This window comes from Centruroides vittatus, unplaced genomic scaffold (assembly GCF_030686945.1).
Source record: "Centruroides vittatus isolate TY-2023 unplaced genomic scaffold, ASM3068694v2 contig_796, whole genome shotgun sequence".
In the NCBI taxonomy this organism is placed as follows: domain Eukaryota; kingdom Metazoa; phylum Arthropoda; class Arachnida; order Scorpiones; family Buthidae; genus Centruroides; species Centruroides vittatus.
In genome coordinates this window covers 404,359-423,501 of record NW_027122513.1, presented here as the reverse complement: position 1 = coordinate 423,501, position 19,143 = coordinate 404,359, and the positions used below count along the sequence as shown (strand labels likewise).

The 19,143-nt window shown below is 27.1% G+C and overlaps 1 protein-coding gene across 2 annotated transcripts in view; it reads right to left on the bottom strand.

The window, feature by feature from the left end:
• ps (RNA-binding protein Nova-1-like protein passilla) overlaps nt 1–19,143 on the bottom strand; it is a 95,686-nt gene that overhangs the window by 42,114 nt on the left and 34,429 nt on the right. The window contains exon 2 of one of the 2 annotated variants that reach the window (XM_067278212.1): nt 13,285–13,415. The exons of the other annotated variant lie outside the window; for it this stretch is intronic. Coding sequence (XP_067134313.1) covers nt 13,285–13,297 — 13 coding nt within the window. The 5' untranslated portion in view covers nt 13,298–13,415. The remainder of the gene's footprint in view (nt 1–13,284; nt 13,416–19,143) is intronic. 2 annotated transcript variants of the gene reach the window in all.

Below are 19,143 nucleotides of genomic sequence, written 5' to 3'. Positions count from 1 at the left end.
CTGTAAAATAAATAAATGCTTCAAAAGATTTAACAAAAAAAGTTTTTAGAAAACAAAAAAGTTTCTATATAAATAAAGATTTCTATGTAAATTTTTTTAGTCTTGTACTATAACAAGTATATATCATTAGTACATTGAAAAACAAAATGCAAGACATTCTGAAAGTTTAGACAGTCTTAATGTATAACAATGTTGTTATTTTTATTTAGGCAATATTTATGGTTTTTTAATTATGTATAATAACTGTACTCTTAGCTTCATCATTAAAGAAAATGGTGATAAATGTGTTAAACTAAGAGTACAGTTATTATACATAATTAAAAAGTCATAAAAATTTCCTAAAAACATTAAGATTGTTTAAATTCTTATATGCTTTCATGCTAGGTAGAAGAAACAGAGGATATAAATGATATAAAAGCTACTGCAATCAAAATTAGATATAATTACTAGTATAATAGCCATCATGTGTGTGTGTTTGTGTAAATTCCTTATAACTCCTGCAATTTTTGTCCAATCCAGATGAAATTTTGGTTATATTCATTTTATGTTCTGATGAAGAGTATAGGCTACTTATTTTGCAAAAATATTAGCTATAGAATAAACATTTTATCAATTTCAGATCGGTGATTGCACTTACATTGTAGTGATGTCAGTGACCTCATTTAGTTCATGCTTAACAAGGAAATTTCCCTTAAGTTGCATTTTTAAATATTTTGGCAAATGATATATTTTTAACATACTTCATTAAATTAAAACTTTAAACTTAAAAAGATAGCCTCATTGTGTCAATTCTACAATAAATTTTTAAAAAATCTTTCCATAGCAACCACATGACATTCTACTATCCAACTGAAAGTAACGATCTAATGAGCCCATTATTTAGAAAGTGTTATCGCTCATCTAACATACATACAATTTCTCTTTGTTTTATCAATTAAGAAATGGCTTTATCAACGGCTGCAGAAACATGATCACAATGCCAATCATCAGAACAATATTAAGGTGTCTATTACTAAAGGAAGACAGCAAGGAAATCCTTTAAAAGACAATAGAGCATTTACTCAGAATGTATGTATAAAGTAATTTTATAAAAAAAGATTTTAATATTATTTTAATATAAAGGACTAAATCTGTATGTGTAAGTGAATTCTCTATAACTCCTACTTTTTTTGTCCACTCCAGGTGAAATTTTGTTTTGTTGCTCTTTATGTTACAACAGATACTATAAACTACTTAATTTGTAGAAATATTAACAACTCTTAAATTTCTTGAAATCTCACTCATCTTAATTCTTCATTCTCTACTTTCTCTTAACATATTCAGTCATGATTGACAGGGGAATTTCTAGTTGTAAGATAATATGTAATACATCAAAAAACTTGTAGATAAATTAACAAATAAGCAGAAACTGTAACAAATGAAAATATTGTATATTTAATAAAAAACAGTAGAAAATACAAACACATACTATTTATAAGCATATCTCATTCCTGAAAACTTCATGTAAATCAAAATCTTGTAAGTGGAATGTTGGATATTTTTTCCATTACTTATGGTCTGTTAGTGCCAGTGCACACAAGTGATATTTTGATGCAAGGACAAGGCATCAATATGACACATGATGCTGAATCAACCACATCTAGCCAATACATACAAGTGGCAACTCTAGTTGCATCTTGATTGCAGTACAAGATGATTGACAAATGGTAAGAAAAAATTCTCATTAGGTATAGATGTACCTACATTTTAAACAAAAGAGTAGTATTATTATTCTCTTTTGTTTCTGTCTTCCCAGTGAACCCTTCACACACTGAAATCCATCCAATAGTGGTAGATACAAGGAAGGCTACAGGAGCTTAAGCCTTCTCCATTGACAAAAAATTTAAAAAAATTTATTTGTCTGAACTTCCAAACGTTTTTTAAAAACATTCATGATGGCAAATATTCTTTATAGGACTATCCACAATATAAATTACTGTGCACATGTTAATAAAAAGTATTTTTAAGTTTTCAATTAGCCTCCTTTTGAGTACCTCTGGATCCAAGACTGCCATGCAGATTGATTTTCATTTTTGTATTAGTATGCTTTCACTGACAGATTCCATATTTCAGGATACTTTTTTCACTTTAATATTGAACTTTTCATTGATGCTGTCATAAGCCACAACTATAACCAATAGTGATGCAGATGCTTGTATGCATGTCTCAACTAGTTGGTAAGTACTGGCTCCACACAAACACAATGAGTTTGATGTATACCCTGCTGGTACCTTGTGTAGATTGTCTGGATGCAGGGTGAATACAATGGCATTGCTGCAGCAACTTGTTATGTATGCATTGCTTCATTTACTTCCATGTACTTATGGATGCCGTGTAGGTATTAGTATATTATGTCTTGACACGTGAAAAATCTAATCCCTAAAATAGACTGTCTTCACATTAGAATTTTTCTTTATTTTTTCATTTTTTTACATAAAAAGTAAAAATATTGTATTGGTGTAAAATTGTGAGTATTGGTGGAAAAATGCGCATTCTGACTCGCCATTCAATGATATTTTAGCACAGATAGCTCAGTTTCAATTTCAAGTATTTTTGATCTTTATGTGCATCCTCATGTTGAAATATCACTCATGTGCACCAGCACTTTGATTCTGCATGTGACATTTGAAGAATTCTAACAAGTTTGATTTGTAAAATGCATTAAAAATTTTGGAACAAACCACATAATGTGCCAAAAAAATTTTAGAATAGGTCTTGTGACGAATTTAAGATTCAAATCAGTTTGATTTGAGGATGTTAAAGTAATCTAAATTTAGAGTTGATTGACTCTAATTATAAGTCAAATAAACATGAGTAATGTAGTAGTAGTGTGGTGCCTCATACTTCGAATTTAATTCATTCCAGGAGGTTGTTCAAACTCTGAACTGTTTGAAGTCAAACAATTTTTCCCACTAGATCTAATGGAAAGTCAATTAATCCATTCCCAGATCCTAAGCAACACTCATCATTTCATTTCATTTCAATAAGCTTAAAACAGCAAAAACACATAATTTAAGGTAAAACACAATTAAATGGATAATAAAACAGAAAACAATAAATAAAATACATAAATACTGTATAATAAAAGAAAAATTTCATTTACTGGTCATACATTATCATCTTCAGCATCATAAGCATGGCTGCTAGATCTATGACACATGTACCTCTTTTATGCTTCATGTTAAGTTCCTTCTCATCTAAAATCATTGATATTACAACCTTCCTCTTAGACTTTGTTGCTTCCATACACTTCTTGGATGCCATGGTTAATAAGTAAAGGTTATATTGGATTGAAAAGAAAGTTTTTGCTTATTTTTAATAGATGTATGATTTCATTATAACTGTTATGTAACAGCTAACACATTATTACTAATGTGAGATTGTATTTCTTGTATTTAAAAGCTTATTTTAAACTTTTTACTTCATATTTTCTTTTTAATATGATCAAGTTAGAATGTCTTCAGATAAAAAAAAAAAACATCAAGCATTTTATGCTTTCTGAGTTTCAGAAAGAATGTAACACTGTACAAACAGTAAAAAGAAACATTCTTAATATGTATGAAAATACTTCTAAACTTTAAATGTATCAAATGGAGTTTAAAAAGTTGTTTGGAAAATTTTGAACTAAAACATACAAAACATACATAGTGCTCAAAGCTGTTGATAAAGAGAAAGTGCAGGAAGAAATTGTTAAAAATTAATGAACAATATACAATATATATAGTTATATATTGTGTTATAATTACACACACACACAATACAATGCAAAAAAATGCAATGAAAACATAACAGCATAATGCAAGAACAAGAGACAACTTGGGCAGATGGATTTTATGTTTTGAGCACATTTGTTTACTGCATGAAGTTCAAATTTTGAAACATCATTCAAACTCTGAAGCATTTGAAGTATGAGGTACTACTGCAATTTGATCTAGGATTGAAACTTTATAGCTAGAATATGGAAAAGTGACAAATTAGCCCTAACACCAAGACAATTACTTATATCTCAATTAGGAGAGAAATTCAGTAAACACTAAGCCAAAATGCAACTATGTTGTGTTACCTAGCTTTTCCAGAAATAGTGTTATTTGAACTTGAAAACCATATGTGAACATTTTTTCAGCAAGACTATGTGAATTGTGAATAAATGTATAATTTGAATAAAACTTGTATATGTTCTTTGGAAAGCATAATGAATATGACCAAAAGAATATCATTAAATTTAACTTGGTCAAAATTTTAACTATGTTCTGATATAACTCTGTTACCCTATTAAAGTTCTCCAAATAAAGTCTCCCTATTAAAGTTCTCCAAATACCAAACAACCATTTACTATTAATCAATAATCTTAAATGAAATAAAATGAAAATATTGATTAGGTTGTTCATCAACACCAACAAAATAAATATGAAATGAGAGAAGCTAATACAATGTAAGAGAAGAAGATATGTAAGTTATCAGACATTTCTTCATTCAATGATAAGAAAACAAAAATTAGATAAAATAATAACTAGAAAACAAGTAAAAAAATTGTTTTTTAATTAATGAAATATTAATAAATTAATTATAATTGCTATTAGAAAAAACTATAGTGTAGAGAAAATTCACTAAATTGCACAACTATGTTAAAACAACACTAACCTTAGTAAATAAAAGAAATGTAAATAAAACAAAGAAAATGAAGAATTAAACCTACAAGCCCTATTCCCAATGTTATGGTTATTTCAATAATAGCTGTTTGATAAAAACATTTTGATTGAGAAGTTTATATCAAAAATATGAAAATCTAGAACTGCAAATATAAAACTACAGTAAACTCCCACAAATTTGACTTAATCTGGAATGAGAAGGTTATGAGTTATTGAGGATAAGTTTCATTGCATAGTGATGATGCTAGTCTGAATGGCATAATTTTTGTAAAAGGTGGTATACTCTTAGGTGCAAATTTATGTACTTAGTAACTACATATCAGTAGTGACTATTTCTATTTGTAATTAATTTTAATATAAATAAAACAATATTGGCTATTCAGTGATTACTTTCGAGTTAATGGCATTTATGTCATGGCATTTTGCAATAACACCTTGAAAAAATTCTTCATTAACATTTGAAATTAATGTCATTATCAAGTGTGACCAGCAAAAGCACCAATAACTTATTTGATCCTAGTTTAAGTTATAGAAGTAAAAATTTGTATCAAATTTAAAATCAAATGTATTTTTTTTAATGACATAATGAGTTTTACGAAATGTCAAGTTATCGAGAGTTGAGTTTCTGGTACTCTATTATAAAAAGGATTAAGAGGGATGCTTATGCCTATTTTTCAAGCAATTAGGTAAATTACTTTAAAGATATTTTATTTTTGGTAAATTTTATATTTAATACAAATGTTAAAGGAGTCAACAGCATGGTCTTACAACATTATGTCAGCTGTTTACAATGTCCAAATTAGACATTACTCTTAAGGAAACAGATTTTGTAAATGCCTACATTTTTAAGATTATAGAGTCCAAAATTCACATTACTAAGGAATATTTACAGGTCTTACAGGTACAGGTAAAAAAAATGCTGAAATGGAACTTATCCAAAACCTGTTTTATTGGAAAACCAACACAATCTGAAAAGTCCTGAGTATTTTTTAGCCCCCTGAATCAGTATTAGGGTTGTAAAATAATCACAAAAATCAGACATCAAATTTGGTACATTCATTACAAACTTTTAAATTCAAATGTTTTCCAATATCTGAATACTCATACTAATGAACTTTGCACCACCTTTTTCAGATTATGAGAGAAATCAATACATTTTTTAAAACTAAAATTTGCTGAAATGATCCAGATGCTTCATAATTTATGTAAACTTTTTAAAGTTTAACACAACAGATCTATGAATCTGGATATAAAGATATTCAGGGGAGAGAAATTCGAATAGTTTTCTTAATTGATATTGTTGTTATTAATAACGACAATTACTTCATATAAATTTCTTCATTTCAAATGAGTTTAAGTTCAAAAAGAATGTTATTTATTATAGAAAGTTCTGTTTAGACCTATTCTTGAATTTTGCAAAGCAGTGATTTTCAGTTATTCAGCCCAGATTATATGTGACACTGTTTAAGTGGTTCACCACTTAAACAGTGTCACAGATAAACTGTAGACTACTGATGCCTTCATCCAATTCTCATCCTGCTATTACTTTAGTTGTATGCTGTAATATTTTGCCTATCCAGTAACCCAATGTAAAAAGAGAGATACTATATACAAAAATGTTCTTTCCTCTGTCTAAACAGAATAAAATTGAATTTTTGAAAAAGTGACTAGGTCAGCTGTAGCCACCTGGCACATGCTTATGAACCACTGGTGGTCCACATCCTTTATATAGTTCTCAAAGTTGTGGATCATTTTCTTGTAGTAACTGAAAATTAGTAATAATCTATAAAAACAGAGCTAAAAATCTTCTGAGTTACCAGCTAATAGTTTGAACTTCAAGAAACTACAGTTTTGTTAGTAAATCAATTAACTAAATATGAATTAGATTCAACAACTGAAGTGCCTTTGACCGGTGTGCTTCTTCTCTCTCTCTCTCTCTGTAAATCGCAAACGTTTTTGAACCTCGTTCGAAAACGTCTGCAATTTACAGAGAGGGAAGAAGCACACCGGTCAAAGGCACTTCAGTTGTTGAATCTAATTTAGTTTCACTCCAGTGTTTTTTCCTTTATACTTTAACTAAATATGAATAAATAAAATAATTTTGAGACATCAAGGAACATTTATTCAGAAGAGAGAAACAAGATAAATATTGAGAATAAAGCCATTGTATCACTAAAATAATCCATTGTGAACAGAACTCTCTATTCTTGTCATTGATTTTTACAAAACTTTTGGAAACAGTAAATCAGATAATTTATAGTCAAAAATTGTGCACTTTTTAATAAAACAATTTAAATATCAAATAATGAAGCTCCAAATACATCAGAAAGATATCAAATAAGAATCTTTTCCAAGATTTCTTATTTAAAATTAAAAAAATAATAAGATACATTTTCTACTGTATACAAAAATAATATACTACTATTTAGATTTTACAGTCTCTATACTGTAAAATTAATCCTTTGTTTGATTATAGTATTTCAATAAATTTTTGGATCATAAAATAGATGTTTAATTTGAAAAAAAATTTACTGTTTAGAAATTTTTACTCTAATTCTTTAATCATTATTGTGAATATGTAATGATAGAAATCAATATTATTATAGTTTTTTTTTTATAAGACAAATTTACTTGAATGATTTAATTTCTTCTTAAGAAATTGAAAATAATCTTAACTTTACATTGGGATAAAAGATCATTATGAATTCATTATAAAATATAACAACGATATATTTTCTGACTTTTGCAAAACTGTTCTGTTACTGACTTTTGATAATAAAATAATTAAATCAAATATTTCCAGAATTATTATAAATATTTTAATAAAAAATTTCAGAATTATCTAAGATTCAAAATATATCTTGTTTAAGAATTCATTTAGAATTCTGCAAGCAAAAAATGGAGCATGCTTGAAACTAATCAACTACACTATACATCCAGAAAAAATTTACTGTATTTTATGACATATAAGATGCAACTTACATATATAATGCCTTGCTGCCTTGCATCTTATAGGTGAAGTTTCAACTTTCTTTAGGCTACAGGTAATCTTTACTTAACCCAACCCTAACTCTAAACATTTTTATTCAAAACATATTATTCATGTTGAATATTTTAATGATAAATTAATTTAAATAATTTCTTTTCAGGAAAAAGCCGTTTTTAAAATAAAACTGTGTTTCTAAATTTCACTTTTTTTTGGTCAGAATACAGTAAAAAGAAATTTTGACTGAGTATCAAAATCCTGGATAGCTTAAATACACTAAATACTTTTTCCTAAATATTCTGTACTGAAAAGGTGCAGCCTATGCCATAAAATACAATAGTTTGTAATTCAAATATTTTAGTCATACCATAATGTCAATTAGCATAATAAAAATGTTTAATACAGCAATTTAAAATCTAATAATTTAAAAAGCTTTTTCAGAGAAACCACTTGGGATAGAAAGCCTTGACTTGTTTATGTAAGTTGTTATCAAAAGATTATGACTAGTAATTTTTTTTTGCATTTTACCTAAAAATAATTTACACAAAGAAACAAGTGCTAGGAAAATAAATTTATTAAGGAATGCATAGTAAATAACAATATGACATTGATGAACTGATTATAACAGTAATTTTTAAAAAAATTAATTTATTATGGCCTAAGGATAATGTAAATCATACTTATTTGATATTAATATACAACAAAATAAATACTAAGTTCATACAATCTGGAAACATTTTTATTAATTCAACTTTTTTACATTAATATAGATATTCAAATTCAACAAAGTGTTTTATTAATTTTTAGAATGAAACTAGATCAATTAATATTCTGTTAGTTTATTACTGTAACAATTACAAAGAAAATAAAAAACAACATAAGGATAACTATTTAAAATATTTGACTTAAAAAGAAAAAATAAATAAATAAGTGAAAATATTTTTTTCAAATGCTAGATAAAGGTAATACCAGTTTTTATGTTGATAAATCAAAACAAAATAAATAATGAAAATAAAAATTCAACTATCCTAACAAAAAAACAAACATTCTATAACAAAGTAATACAGTGGTGCCTCATACTTTGAATTTAATTCATTCCAGGATGTTATTTAAACTTCAAATCATTCGAAGTCTGAATCAATTTTTTCAATTACAAATAATAAAAAGTAAATTAATTCATTCCCAGACTTAAAACAATATCCATTTTGATAAACTTAAAACAGAAAACCCACAATTTAAGGTAAAAATAACACAATTAGATACCTTGATAATAAATGAAAAATGAAATTTGTAAATACTGTATAATAATATAAAAATTGCATTTACTGGTTGCACACCAACTTTGGAATCTTAAAGCATGGCTTATGCACACTGCTTTCATGCTATGTGATAAGTTCCTTTTTCATCTTAATCATCAACACCTCAACCTCTCTCTTAGAATTTGTTGCTTCCACACATTTCTTGGATGCTGTGGTTAATAAGTACAGGTTATATTGAGTTTTTGCACATTTTTAACAGTTGTCCTTACTTGATGTAGATGTGTGATAATTATAATAGTTGTGAAATTTAATATATTATTGCTAGTGTGAGATTGTATTCTTTGTATTAAAAAGCTTATTTTAAACTTTTATACTTCTCATTTTGTTTGAATAAAATGAAGTCAAAATGTCCTTAGATAAAAAGCATAATCAAGCATGTTATGCCTTATGAATTTCAGAAAGGATATAATGCCATACAAACAGTAAAAAAAAAATTCATAATGTATACGAGGAAGATGCTCCTTAACTTCAAAAATGTCAAATGTAGTTTATAAAGTTCATTCAGGAAATTTTGAACTAACTGATACAAAATGAATGAAAAAAAAGGTGCTCCAAAAGCTGTCAACAAAGAAAAATTACAGGAACAAAGTGTTAAATGAATAATACACAATACATATAACCAAACATCAAAAATAAAAAAAAGAAAAAAGCACTGAAAATATAAAGTGTAATGCAAGAACAAGAAATGACAACAGATGTAAATAAACAACAACTAACCCGTTTATTAAATTTAGCAAGAGATGGCACCTAACGCCTAACTCTAGTACCAAATTAACTTAAATTATTAATATTACTATAGCCATTTGCTAGCCTGATAATTCGGCAGTTGTTGGTCTTTGACAACAGATGGTGTTTATTCTTTGAGTGTATTTTTCACTGCACACAATTCAAACTTTGAAGCATCATTTGAACTCCAAAGCAAATTTTTGTCAAATTTGGTGTTTGAACTCTGAAGAATTTGAAGTATGAGTATGAAGTACGAGTATGAAGTACTATCTTAAAAAAGTGAAATAATTTTATTAAATGTTAAAATTTATATAATTGATAATATATAACAAAATACTCTGGTCAAAATCAGATGAAGAGAATTCTTCAGTATTATTTGTAACAGAAATTTTCATTTAAATTTTATAATTTGTTTGGAAAAAAAAAAATAAAATAATAATAATAATAATTTTAAAAAAATGTTTTAATTTATATTAAATTAAAAGTTCACAAAAATAAATAAAATTTCAACAATAGGTAGTTTTATATAATACAAATAAGTTTGAATATTTTATATTATGAAGGTAGTGTAAACTAACTAGATACCTGAAATTGGTAATAGCTACATCAGAACACAACAAAGTATCTTTTAATAAAAAGTAATGGATAAACTTCAAAATAATTAAAATTGTGGCAATAATTCATACATACCGTATTATAAATATAACAATAATGAATATTTTAAAATTTGTTCTATTTGTTGTTTTTTAATAAGTATCTATAAAAATTAACATTAAATTTATGATAAAAATATATTTCCTTATTAATAAACATTCTGATACTTTAATCAGATGTTTATTAGCAAAAAAACATTTTATTAATCATCAAAGACAGATAGGATGTTTAAAAAAAGCAATCATCATTTATATGATAGATAGTACACTCATATTGGTACACTGAGTAAAAGAATCTTACAAGGAGTCGGCCAGACGACATCCTTTCTGATTTGAATTAAACTTGGTGAGCATTTAAGCCCTAAACACAAACAGATTTTTGTCCAAAAATAGGACCCGCTTCTCAAGTGTTTAAAAAAAATGGGCCTCTACAAATTGAGTGTATAGTTTATGTCTTTTGAAGATTCATTTCTTGTAATTGAGATATGCATAGAGTGGATGCATAGGAACTGCACAATGTAGGTTTCAGCTTTTGCACTTAGTTTTCTTTTCTTTTTTTTTAATGTGTAACAAATTTATTATTTTACCATATCATTAGCATTATTATTACTTTTATTATTTCTCACATTTAAAGCTTATAACATAAGAGATTAAAAACCGTGATTCCATTTACTGTTTAGCAAAACAAAGTCTCTGCAGATTTCATTCTTGGATGACATTAAATAAAACTTTTATTTCATATTTATTTTCAGATATTTTTGCTCCTAATTACATACTATGTTAACACAAACAAATAAGCTTCAGATGTTACTGTAGATGGACAAAAAAGACAAGTCTGATATAAAGGGTAGCATAGTTGCAACATTTTTTTAATTGTCAATGTTATAGACCTCATGTGCTCGTGTTTGTTACACTTCAAAATATAACCTTATATGAAGATTAGTATGAAGAAGTAAAAACTTTATTTAATGACATACAAGAGTAAATCTACAGACTTCGTTTTCACTAAATAGGAAATGACATACAGTTTTTAAATCTCTTTTATAAGTTTTAAATGTGAGAAATAACAATAGTAATAACAACACTAATGATACGATAAAATAATTTTGCTACACATTAAAAAAAGTGTGAAGGCGCAAACCTGCATCATGCAGTTTCTATGCCTAGCATCTTATCCACTCAGCTATATCAATTACAAGAAATGAATCCTCCAAAGACAAACTATACATAATTTTTAGAGGCTCATTTTTTGGAAATGCTTTAGAAGTGGAGCCTATTATTTGGACAAGGATCTGTTTCTGTTTAGGGCTATGTGCTTGTCAAGTTTCATTCAAATCAGAGAGAACGTCTGGCCATATCCTTATTATTAAGTATAGGTCAAAAACTCCATTGTGAGATAATAATTTTATATGCTAACTGACTTCTTAATGGTTTCTAGATGTTACATGCAACATGGAAAGAGAATAATCTTGCTAAATCTTTACCTCAACAGTTATAGATGTCTTCCACGTGTCCTCTTTCCAATTCCCAATTCCACATATGTTTGGTATGATCTTAAAGTTGTTAACACGCTCAAATTTCTGAGTTTGTTAGATTTTTTTGTATCAGTAACAGTTGAGTTTTAACCTTTGTTTTAATAAACAAAGGTCTTAAAGTTTTAAGACCTTTATTTGTTAATACCATTGCTCAGCATGGTATGCACTATCTACCATATAAATGCTAAGTGTTTTTTTCCAGATCCTGTGTAATGAGTGTTGAAAATAAAAATGTGACATAAATTTATAGCTTTCACATTCAGAAATATAAATTTTTAACTTTTTTAAAGGATTTAAAAATAAAGATATCTGATTGCAACCATAGAAAAAAATAATTGTTTTGTGTTAATTATTCTGAATAGTTCCTATCATTTAACCTTAAATCAGGGATCACTAAAAAATTTGCCAGTTTTTATTCTTTTTTGCCACTTCAAATTATTTATAGCCACCAGTTTTATTTACTAATTAATGCAGATGCCAGTAGCCTTATCAGTTTGGAATCTGGAAAGCAAAAGTAAATATGTTAAGCTATCACTTAGAAATAGTAATAATTTTTGAATAAATTTTTAATGAATAATTCCAAATAATTCATTTGATGACAATTTTAAAACAGTGATCAAATAGTCCACTGTAAAAAGATCAAAGTGAAAAAAAAATAATGTGACCCAAAAATTTCTCCAAATTTTCTGTCAGTCAATAAAAAATTCTCAATCTGGAAACAATAAGTGGCATTACTGAAAAACTGCTGTCAGTTCTCAACCTCACTTCCTACCTTCCTGCCCAAACTTGCTGCGTGACATCATGAAAACACTAGGTATATGGTGCGCAGGAGCTCAACATTCTGAAGTGTGCTTTGTGATTGAATTTCACACTGAATGTTGAGATAAGCAGATTAGGGTTATCACCATTTTAATAAAAATATCACCAAGTGGTGGTTTCAATACCCCTGCTTAAATATTAACTAGATTGTATTATTGTAATAAAAATGATCAAAATTATTTTCTAATAGCAAACAAACATTTAAATCTTTATTTTTGGAAAAATTTTTTTATTTCAAATGAATTTTAAATTCTTAGTTTAATGATAAATGTATATCTAAATATATATAATTTTTGGTATTAAAACTTTTAGATTAAAAAATAAATTAATAATAGTTTAAAATAATAATAATAAAATGTTGGAGTTTTAAAAATTAATATATGAAAATATGACTATGAAAACATCTTTATTCAACTAAAATCTGTAAATAAGCTATAAATTTGAAATGTTTCATTTTCCACAAAAGATTAATGTTTTATGAAGAATTCCATTTTAAATATTTATTTGAGAATACAAGTTTGTCAGAATATAACTTATTTTGAAAAGAATCCACCACACCTTCCACTGCCATTGATACCACTGAAGACAAGTGCTTTTTCTCAAACTTGAAATTCCAGGTTTTAGAGCAGAAGATACTGTCATCCCAAAAAACTTTCCAATGTTGGCCTACTTCTGAAGTTATACACAACCTATCACCAATAAGAGGAATTAGGAATAAAATTAGAACAGAGGAAAATAAAAAATACAGTATATATTTTATAAAACAAATACTAGCCATTCAAATTCTCAATTGTTAGACACAAATTAACTAAATTAAAAAGATGTTTCAAATCTACATCATAATTAATTTTTAGAGATTAAATTTAAAATTAAAAATTATATAATTTAAAATGTAAAGAAATGACAAACAGAATTATCACAATTTAATTTTCAACAAAAAAGTTCAAATTTAAAATAAATTTTTATTGGCACTATATTTGAAATGCACATAATATGCTGTAAGTATTAAAATTAAATAAATTCAAAATTAATAGTTAAAAATAGATTTAATTTTTATTAAGTAAAATAACTACTTTTTGCTGATTTAAGACAAACATGTTGTAACATAAAAACTGCTGTATGACTAATCAACTGGAATGACCTTGACAAGTAGAGGAGAATAGTGGGCATTATTATTTACTTACACAAATTTCTTTCATATACTAAAACAATTTTTAAAAAATAACTGGGAAATAGAATTAATAAATAATACAACTATTTTATGTATAATCTTTTTCTATTAAATTTTTAAAAAAGTATATATAATGTCAACAACATTAGTTACTATTCAGTTCAGTGCTAGTATAATATATTTCATAATCATACATCTATATATTACAAATCTTAACAAAATTTTAGTTGAAATAAACTGAACATTTGTATAAAATTTTATTATAAATTAATTAATTAGGATAATTCCTTAAATACATATTGCTATTGATATATTTAAGTTATGTAAATTATGACTTACATAAAACCAATATATTTATATACTGTATTAGTCTTATTAATTATTGTATTATTTAGTTTTGTTCTTTCTAAATATTATTTGGTTTTATTTTACATATTTTCTTTTTATGGGAACGGCTAATCTTGTAATATTACCAATATAAAATAAGGAAATATTATTTAGTAGTTCCAAAAGTGAGAGTATTCAAACTTCATAAATTAAATAAAATAATAATAATTATAAATTTGTATAATTTAATCTATTAATATAATTTTTCTAAAATTTAAGATCAGTAAATTTATACACAATATCAAAAAATATAAAATGTCTGAAACTAATTGTGTTAAGTATAGTACATCTCATAATTTACAATAATAAGACAGATTAAAAAAAAGCTAACAATTACTGAATATAAAGGCTAGTAGTTATATTTTATAATCTAATGCTAATTTGACAGCAGATAGTAACTTAGATTTATTGAGCATTAAGATAATTCTAAAAAGTTATGCTGTACTATTACTTTAGTTAGAAAAATTAAGAAATATTCAATGCTTTAATTTCAAAACAGCTTTATATATTTGTAACTAAAAAATATAACTGAGTAGATAATAATGAAAACTATTATAATTTAATTTCTTATCATTGACTCATATTTGAGTATACAATCAAATCATATAATAAAAATGACAGTGTTTTTAGGAAAAAATAAGAATTTTAAAATATATAAGTTTAGTGAAACAAACAGATAAAATAAGAGCTAACCAAGATATAAAATACTGTAGATTTAAGAGAAAAACATTACTGCTATATTTTAAGTGAGCTATAATATGGCTAAATTAATTATAAAGATGTTATGTAATTTGGATTAAAAGCAAGCAATTAAACTGCCATCTAGTATTAAATTCAATTAAAAGTACTAAAATAAAAAAAAACAGTATATCTAAATATACTCAAATACATTACACTCTCGTTAATCTGACTATTCCTTGTACAAAGGAGTGCCAGATTACCGAGTGTATATGCATCTAAAGGTAATGAATGATATGACCTGTTGCCCTTCAGTTCTGATTTTGTTTGGAAGTAGACAGGCAAATAATATGAAATAATGATACACAATTATGTTTATAGAAATGGAACCCAATAGGACATCTAGATACTAAAATTCATATAAGTTATGATTTTTAGAGCCTAGATATCTTACCTCCAGACATGACTAACATTTAAACATAGACAAAACATCAAAACTAGCATATCTCAAATTAACACTTTTACTAATGTTTTCATCTGTTTATAACAGACATCTTCATGTATATATAATTTAAGGTATGATGGTTTAAGCATTTTGTCTGTTTTTAAATATATCACAGTATTGGAAAGTAAATAACTAACATTTCCAGGGAAACAAGCTCTTAGGCAATCAGATTGAGGGGGTATATGCCAGATAATTGAGAGGCTGAATTAAGTGCCACACTTGCAAGAGTGAACTGTATTAACTGCTTTAAACACACAACATAGTCTAAAACCTTAGCTTAGGTTGCTCTTGTTAAAGCCATAAAAAAGTTATGAAAGGAATGTTATCTACTCTTTTGTAGATGACACTTGTACATAGGCCATGGCCTATAGCCAAGGTTTTAGGATATGACTCCAGAATAAAGAGCAATAGAAAAGGAACAGAATCAGGAATAACATTAGTACGTAGCACAGTGAGATTTACATAGAGTTAATTGGATGTTTTTTGCTGGTCACTTATTTTAATTTTCACGAATGATTTAAAATTATTACAGGTATCCCTTGTATAACACAGTAGTTATGTTCCCAAAAAAGTGCAGTATTACAGGAATTCATGCTATACAAAACAAAGGACTAATGCAAAACATAGGGTTACATTTGAGAAGTTAACAAAAGTATACTATTCTTTTTCGTTAATAAGGGAAAGATGTTTATTAAAGAAATCAATAATTCATTTCCAATAAATAATTAATTAACAATCATAATTAAAAGCACTATATTGTGTTAGTATTAATTTTAGTTAAATGAGGGTGTTTTCTTTTTACAAAATATCATCATTATCTCAGCTTTTTGTTGATCTTGATCAAAAGTATCTGCAACATTTTCACATTTTTTATTTTTATCATAAAAAATTTTCATGGATGACAAAATAAAAATATGTTATTAATTGAAAATTTGTTCTAGCGGGTAGAAATTGTTCAGTCAAGTAGCAAGTGACTTTTTCCAGAACTTGTGTTCAAATACCAAATTGTTTGAGTACCAAGATATCATCGTATTTTGTTTGTCATTTTTACAAATGAAGTAATCATTCATAAGTAATACCTATGATTAAAAAAGTTTAGAAAGAATTATGAAGCAAATATAAAGATTTGATTGTTTAAAAAATTTAAATTTATATATAACTTGAAACATTTCAATTAAGAAATTGAGTCATATTTTTTCTATTTTTACAAACTCATTATATATATATATATATAAACAATGTGCATGCTCACATGTGTATGGATGCAAATATATAGTAAAATTACTTATAAGTTGACCACAAACTAGAAAAATATAAAATCAGATTTAAGTGACAATGAAATTACAGATTTTGTGCAATGGGCAAGAATTTTTAAACCTATAATTTCATATTCTTGTATGGAAAACATATGAGAAATGTTCAAAAAGTATCAAACATTTACCCTGCAGAATCAAAGCTTGGAACATGTCTGCCAGCTGGGATGTATAGGGGACCTTCATGCACGTGTGTGAATTTTTCCTGCTAGCAGAGAGCATCAGTCACTGGCAGTCAACATATGATTGAATACCCACTGCATTTTCATTTGCTGCGAAATGGCAAAACAATGTGAACAACATTAGTATGTCAAAATTTGTGCCAAAGCTGCTAACAACAGAGCAGAAGCAACTCTTAGTGGAAGTCTTGCAGGACATGCTGGACTGTGCAAACGACAACTCTGACTTCCTGGACTAAGTGAATACTGATGAGTCATGGGTTTGTGAGTATGACCAAGAAACCAAAGATGCAGTCTTCATAGTGACATCATACCAAGGCCAAATTACATACAACAGGTGCACAATAACATCAAAGTCATATTAGCTGTCATCTTTGACTCCAAGGTGTAATGCTTCATGATTTCACACCACAAGACCAAACCATTACCAAAGAGTTATTACCTGATTGTCCTTTAACACTTTCATGATGCTGTGTAACACAAATAACCAGACTTTCTTGGCCAAACAACATTCCTCTGCTTCATCAAGTTCCTTACTCTTCCAATATGGCCATAGGCAATTTTTGGCTGTTCTCCAAACTGAAGATGCTGATGAAAGGAACTTGATTTTAGTCACAAGAAGACATTACACAGGACACGATAGCAAAGTAAACACCATTACTAAAGAAGCCTTCCTAATGTGCTTTCAACAATCGAGGAACTGCAATAGGAAAAGTGTGCCAAAGCCCTAAGAGATTACTTTGGAAAAAAAACAAGACTGTCTCACTTTTTTGTTTTCATATTGTCTACTCGGACCTTGTTTATATATAGGACTTATTATACTGGTGTAGTTTCTGATTAGTAAAGAGAGGAAGTCTTAGTCAAATGGCAAAACAAAATATCTATTTTCACAGGTGATTAAGTCCTATTTATAAACAAGGTCCAAGCAGACAATATAAAAACAAAAAAGTAAAACATTAAGGACATAGTATTGTCAATTCTTCTTATCTCTGTCTTTTGGCATTAAGATTCTTTTATTGGTGACAAAGTCAGCCAATACTTTCAACATCGTATTGTTGCATCGATGTCTTCTTTAGGAAAAGTAAAACATTGAGCCATTTATTTTGAAAGTGGTCTAGTCCATTTTCTAACAAAATTTATTATTATAATGTTTATAGTTCTATGTTATTTTCCATTTTAAACAATTTTCAGCTTATTATATTTGAAATTCATAAAGATTTTGTAAACAGAAAATTAGCTAGTTAATAGAATAAAGAAAATTTATTTTGAAAGCAGCCTAATTCCACTTTGACAAGTTTCAAACAAATATGCAGTATATGAGTAAAATTTTATTAGTAAATGATTGCAATAATAAATCCATTAAATATAACATAATATTACAACAATAAGACATTGATGGTGCTTCTCCCTACCTCTGGTAATCTTAACACCTACCATAATCCTAACAGAAAATTCTTTACATCCTAATCTAAATATAAAGATGATGTTTAATTTATACTTGCTTGATTGTAAAGAAAAAACAAGCACTCTTAATGAGTGAACTTACAGAAGATTTTTTAAAGATTTTAATTTACATTTCCACCAGCTGCAGAAAGATACATGCCAAAAATGTGATCTATTAAACATTAAAATTAAAGTATTGAATAATGGCAAAGAAAAGGCAAACATTATGGAAGAACATGATATGCATTTAAGATAAGCAAAATTGTCTAGAAGTGCATTAAAACAAGACCAAGATCTATCATTACATAATGCAGATCTCTATTTCGCTTTTTCTTTTGACTCGCAAAAAGCACTACCTTACCAGAAGTTGACTACTTCAGTTGCATATTACAAGCATAGTATGTATGTTTTAAATCTGGTTTTTCATAATTTCCATGATAATAATGTTTACATATATCTCTGGAATAAAAATGTTGTATCCAGAGGTACACGGAAAGCATAATGTATTCTAAAACATTTAAAAATCTTAGAAATGAAAAATATAACATACAGAAATATACGTGCAGGAAAAAAATATGTCCAATCTGCCGAACATAATGCAAATGTCACTGATCATAAGTTTGTTATCAGGGCATTCTACCAAATGCTAGAAATTGAGTTGTAGAAATTACATCAAGAAAAAATAATTAATTGTTTATCCCCAGGATTATTCACCATCATCAACATACTCTTCTGTCAGTG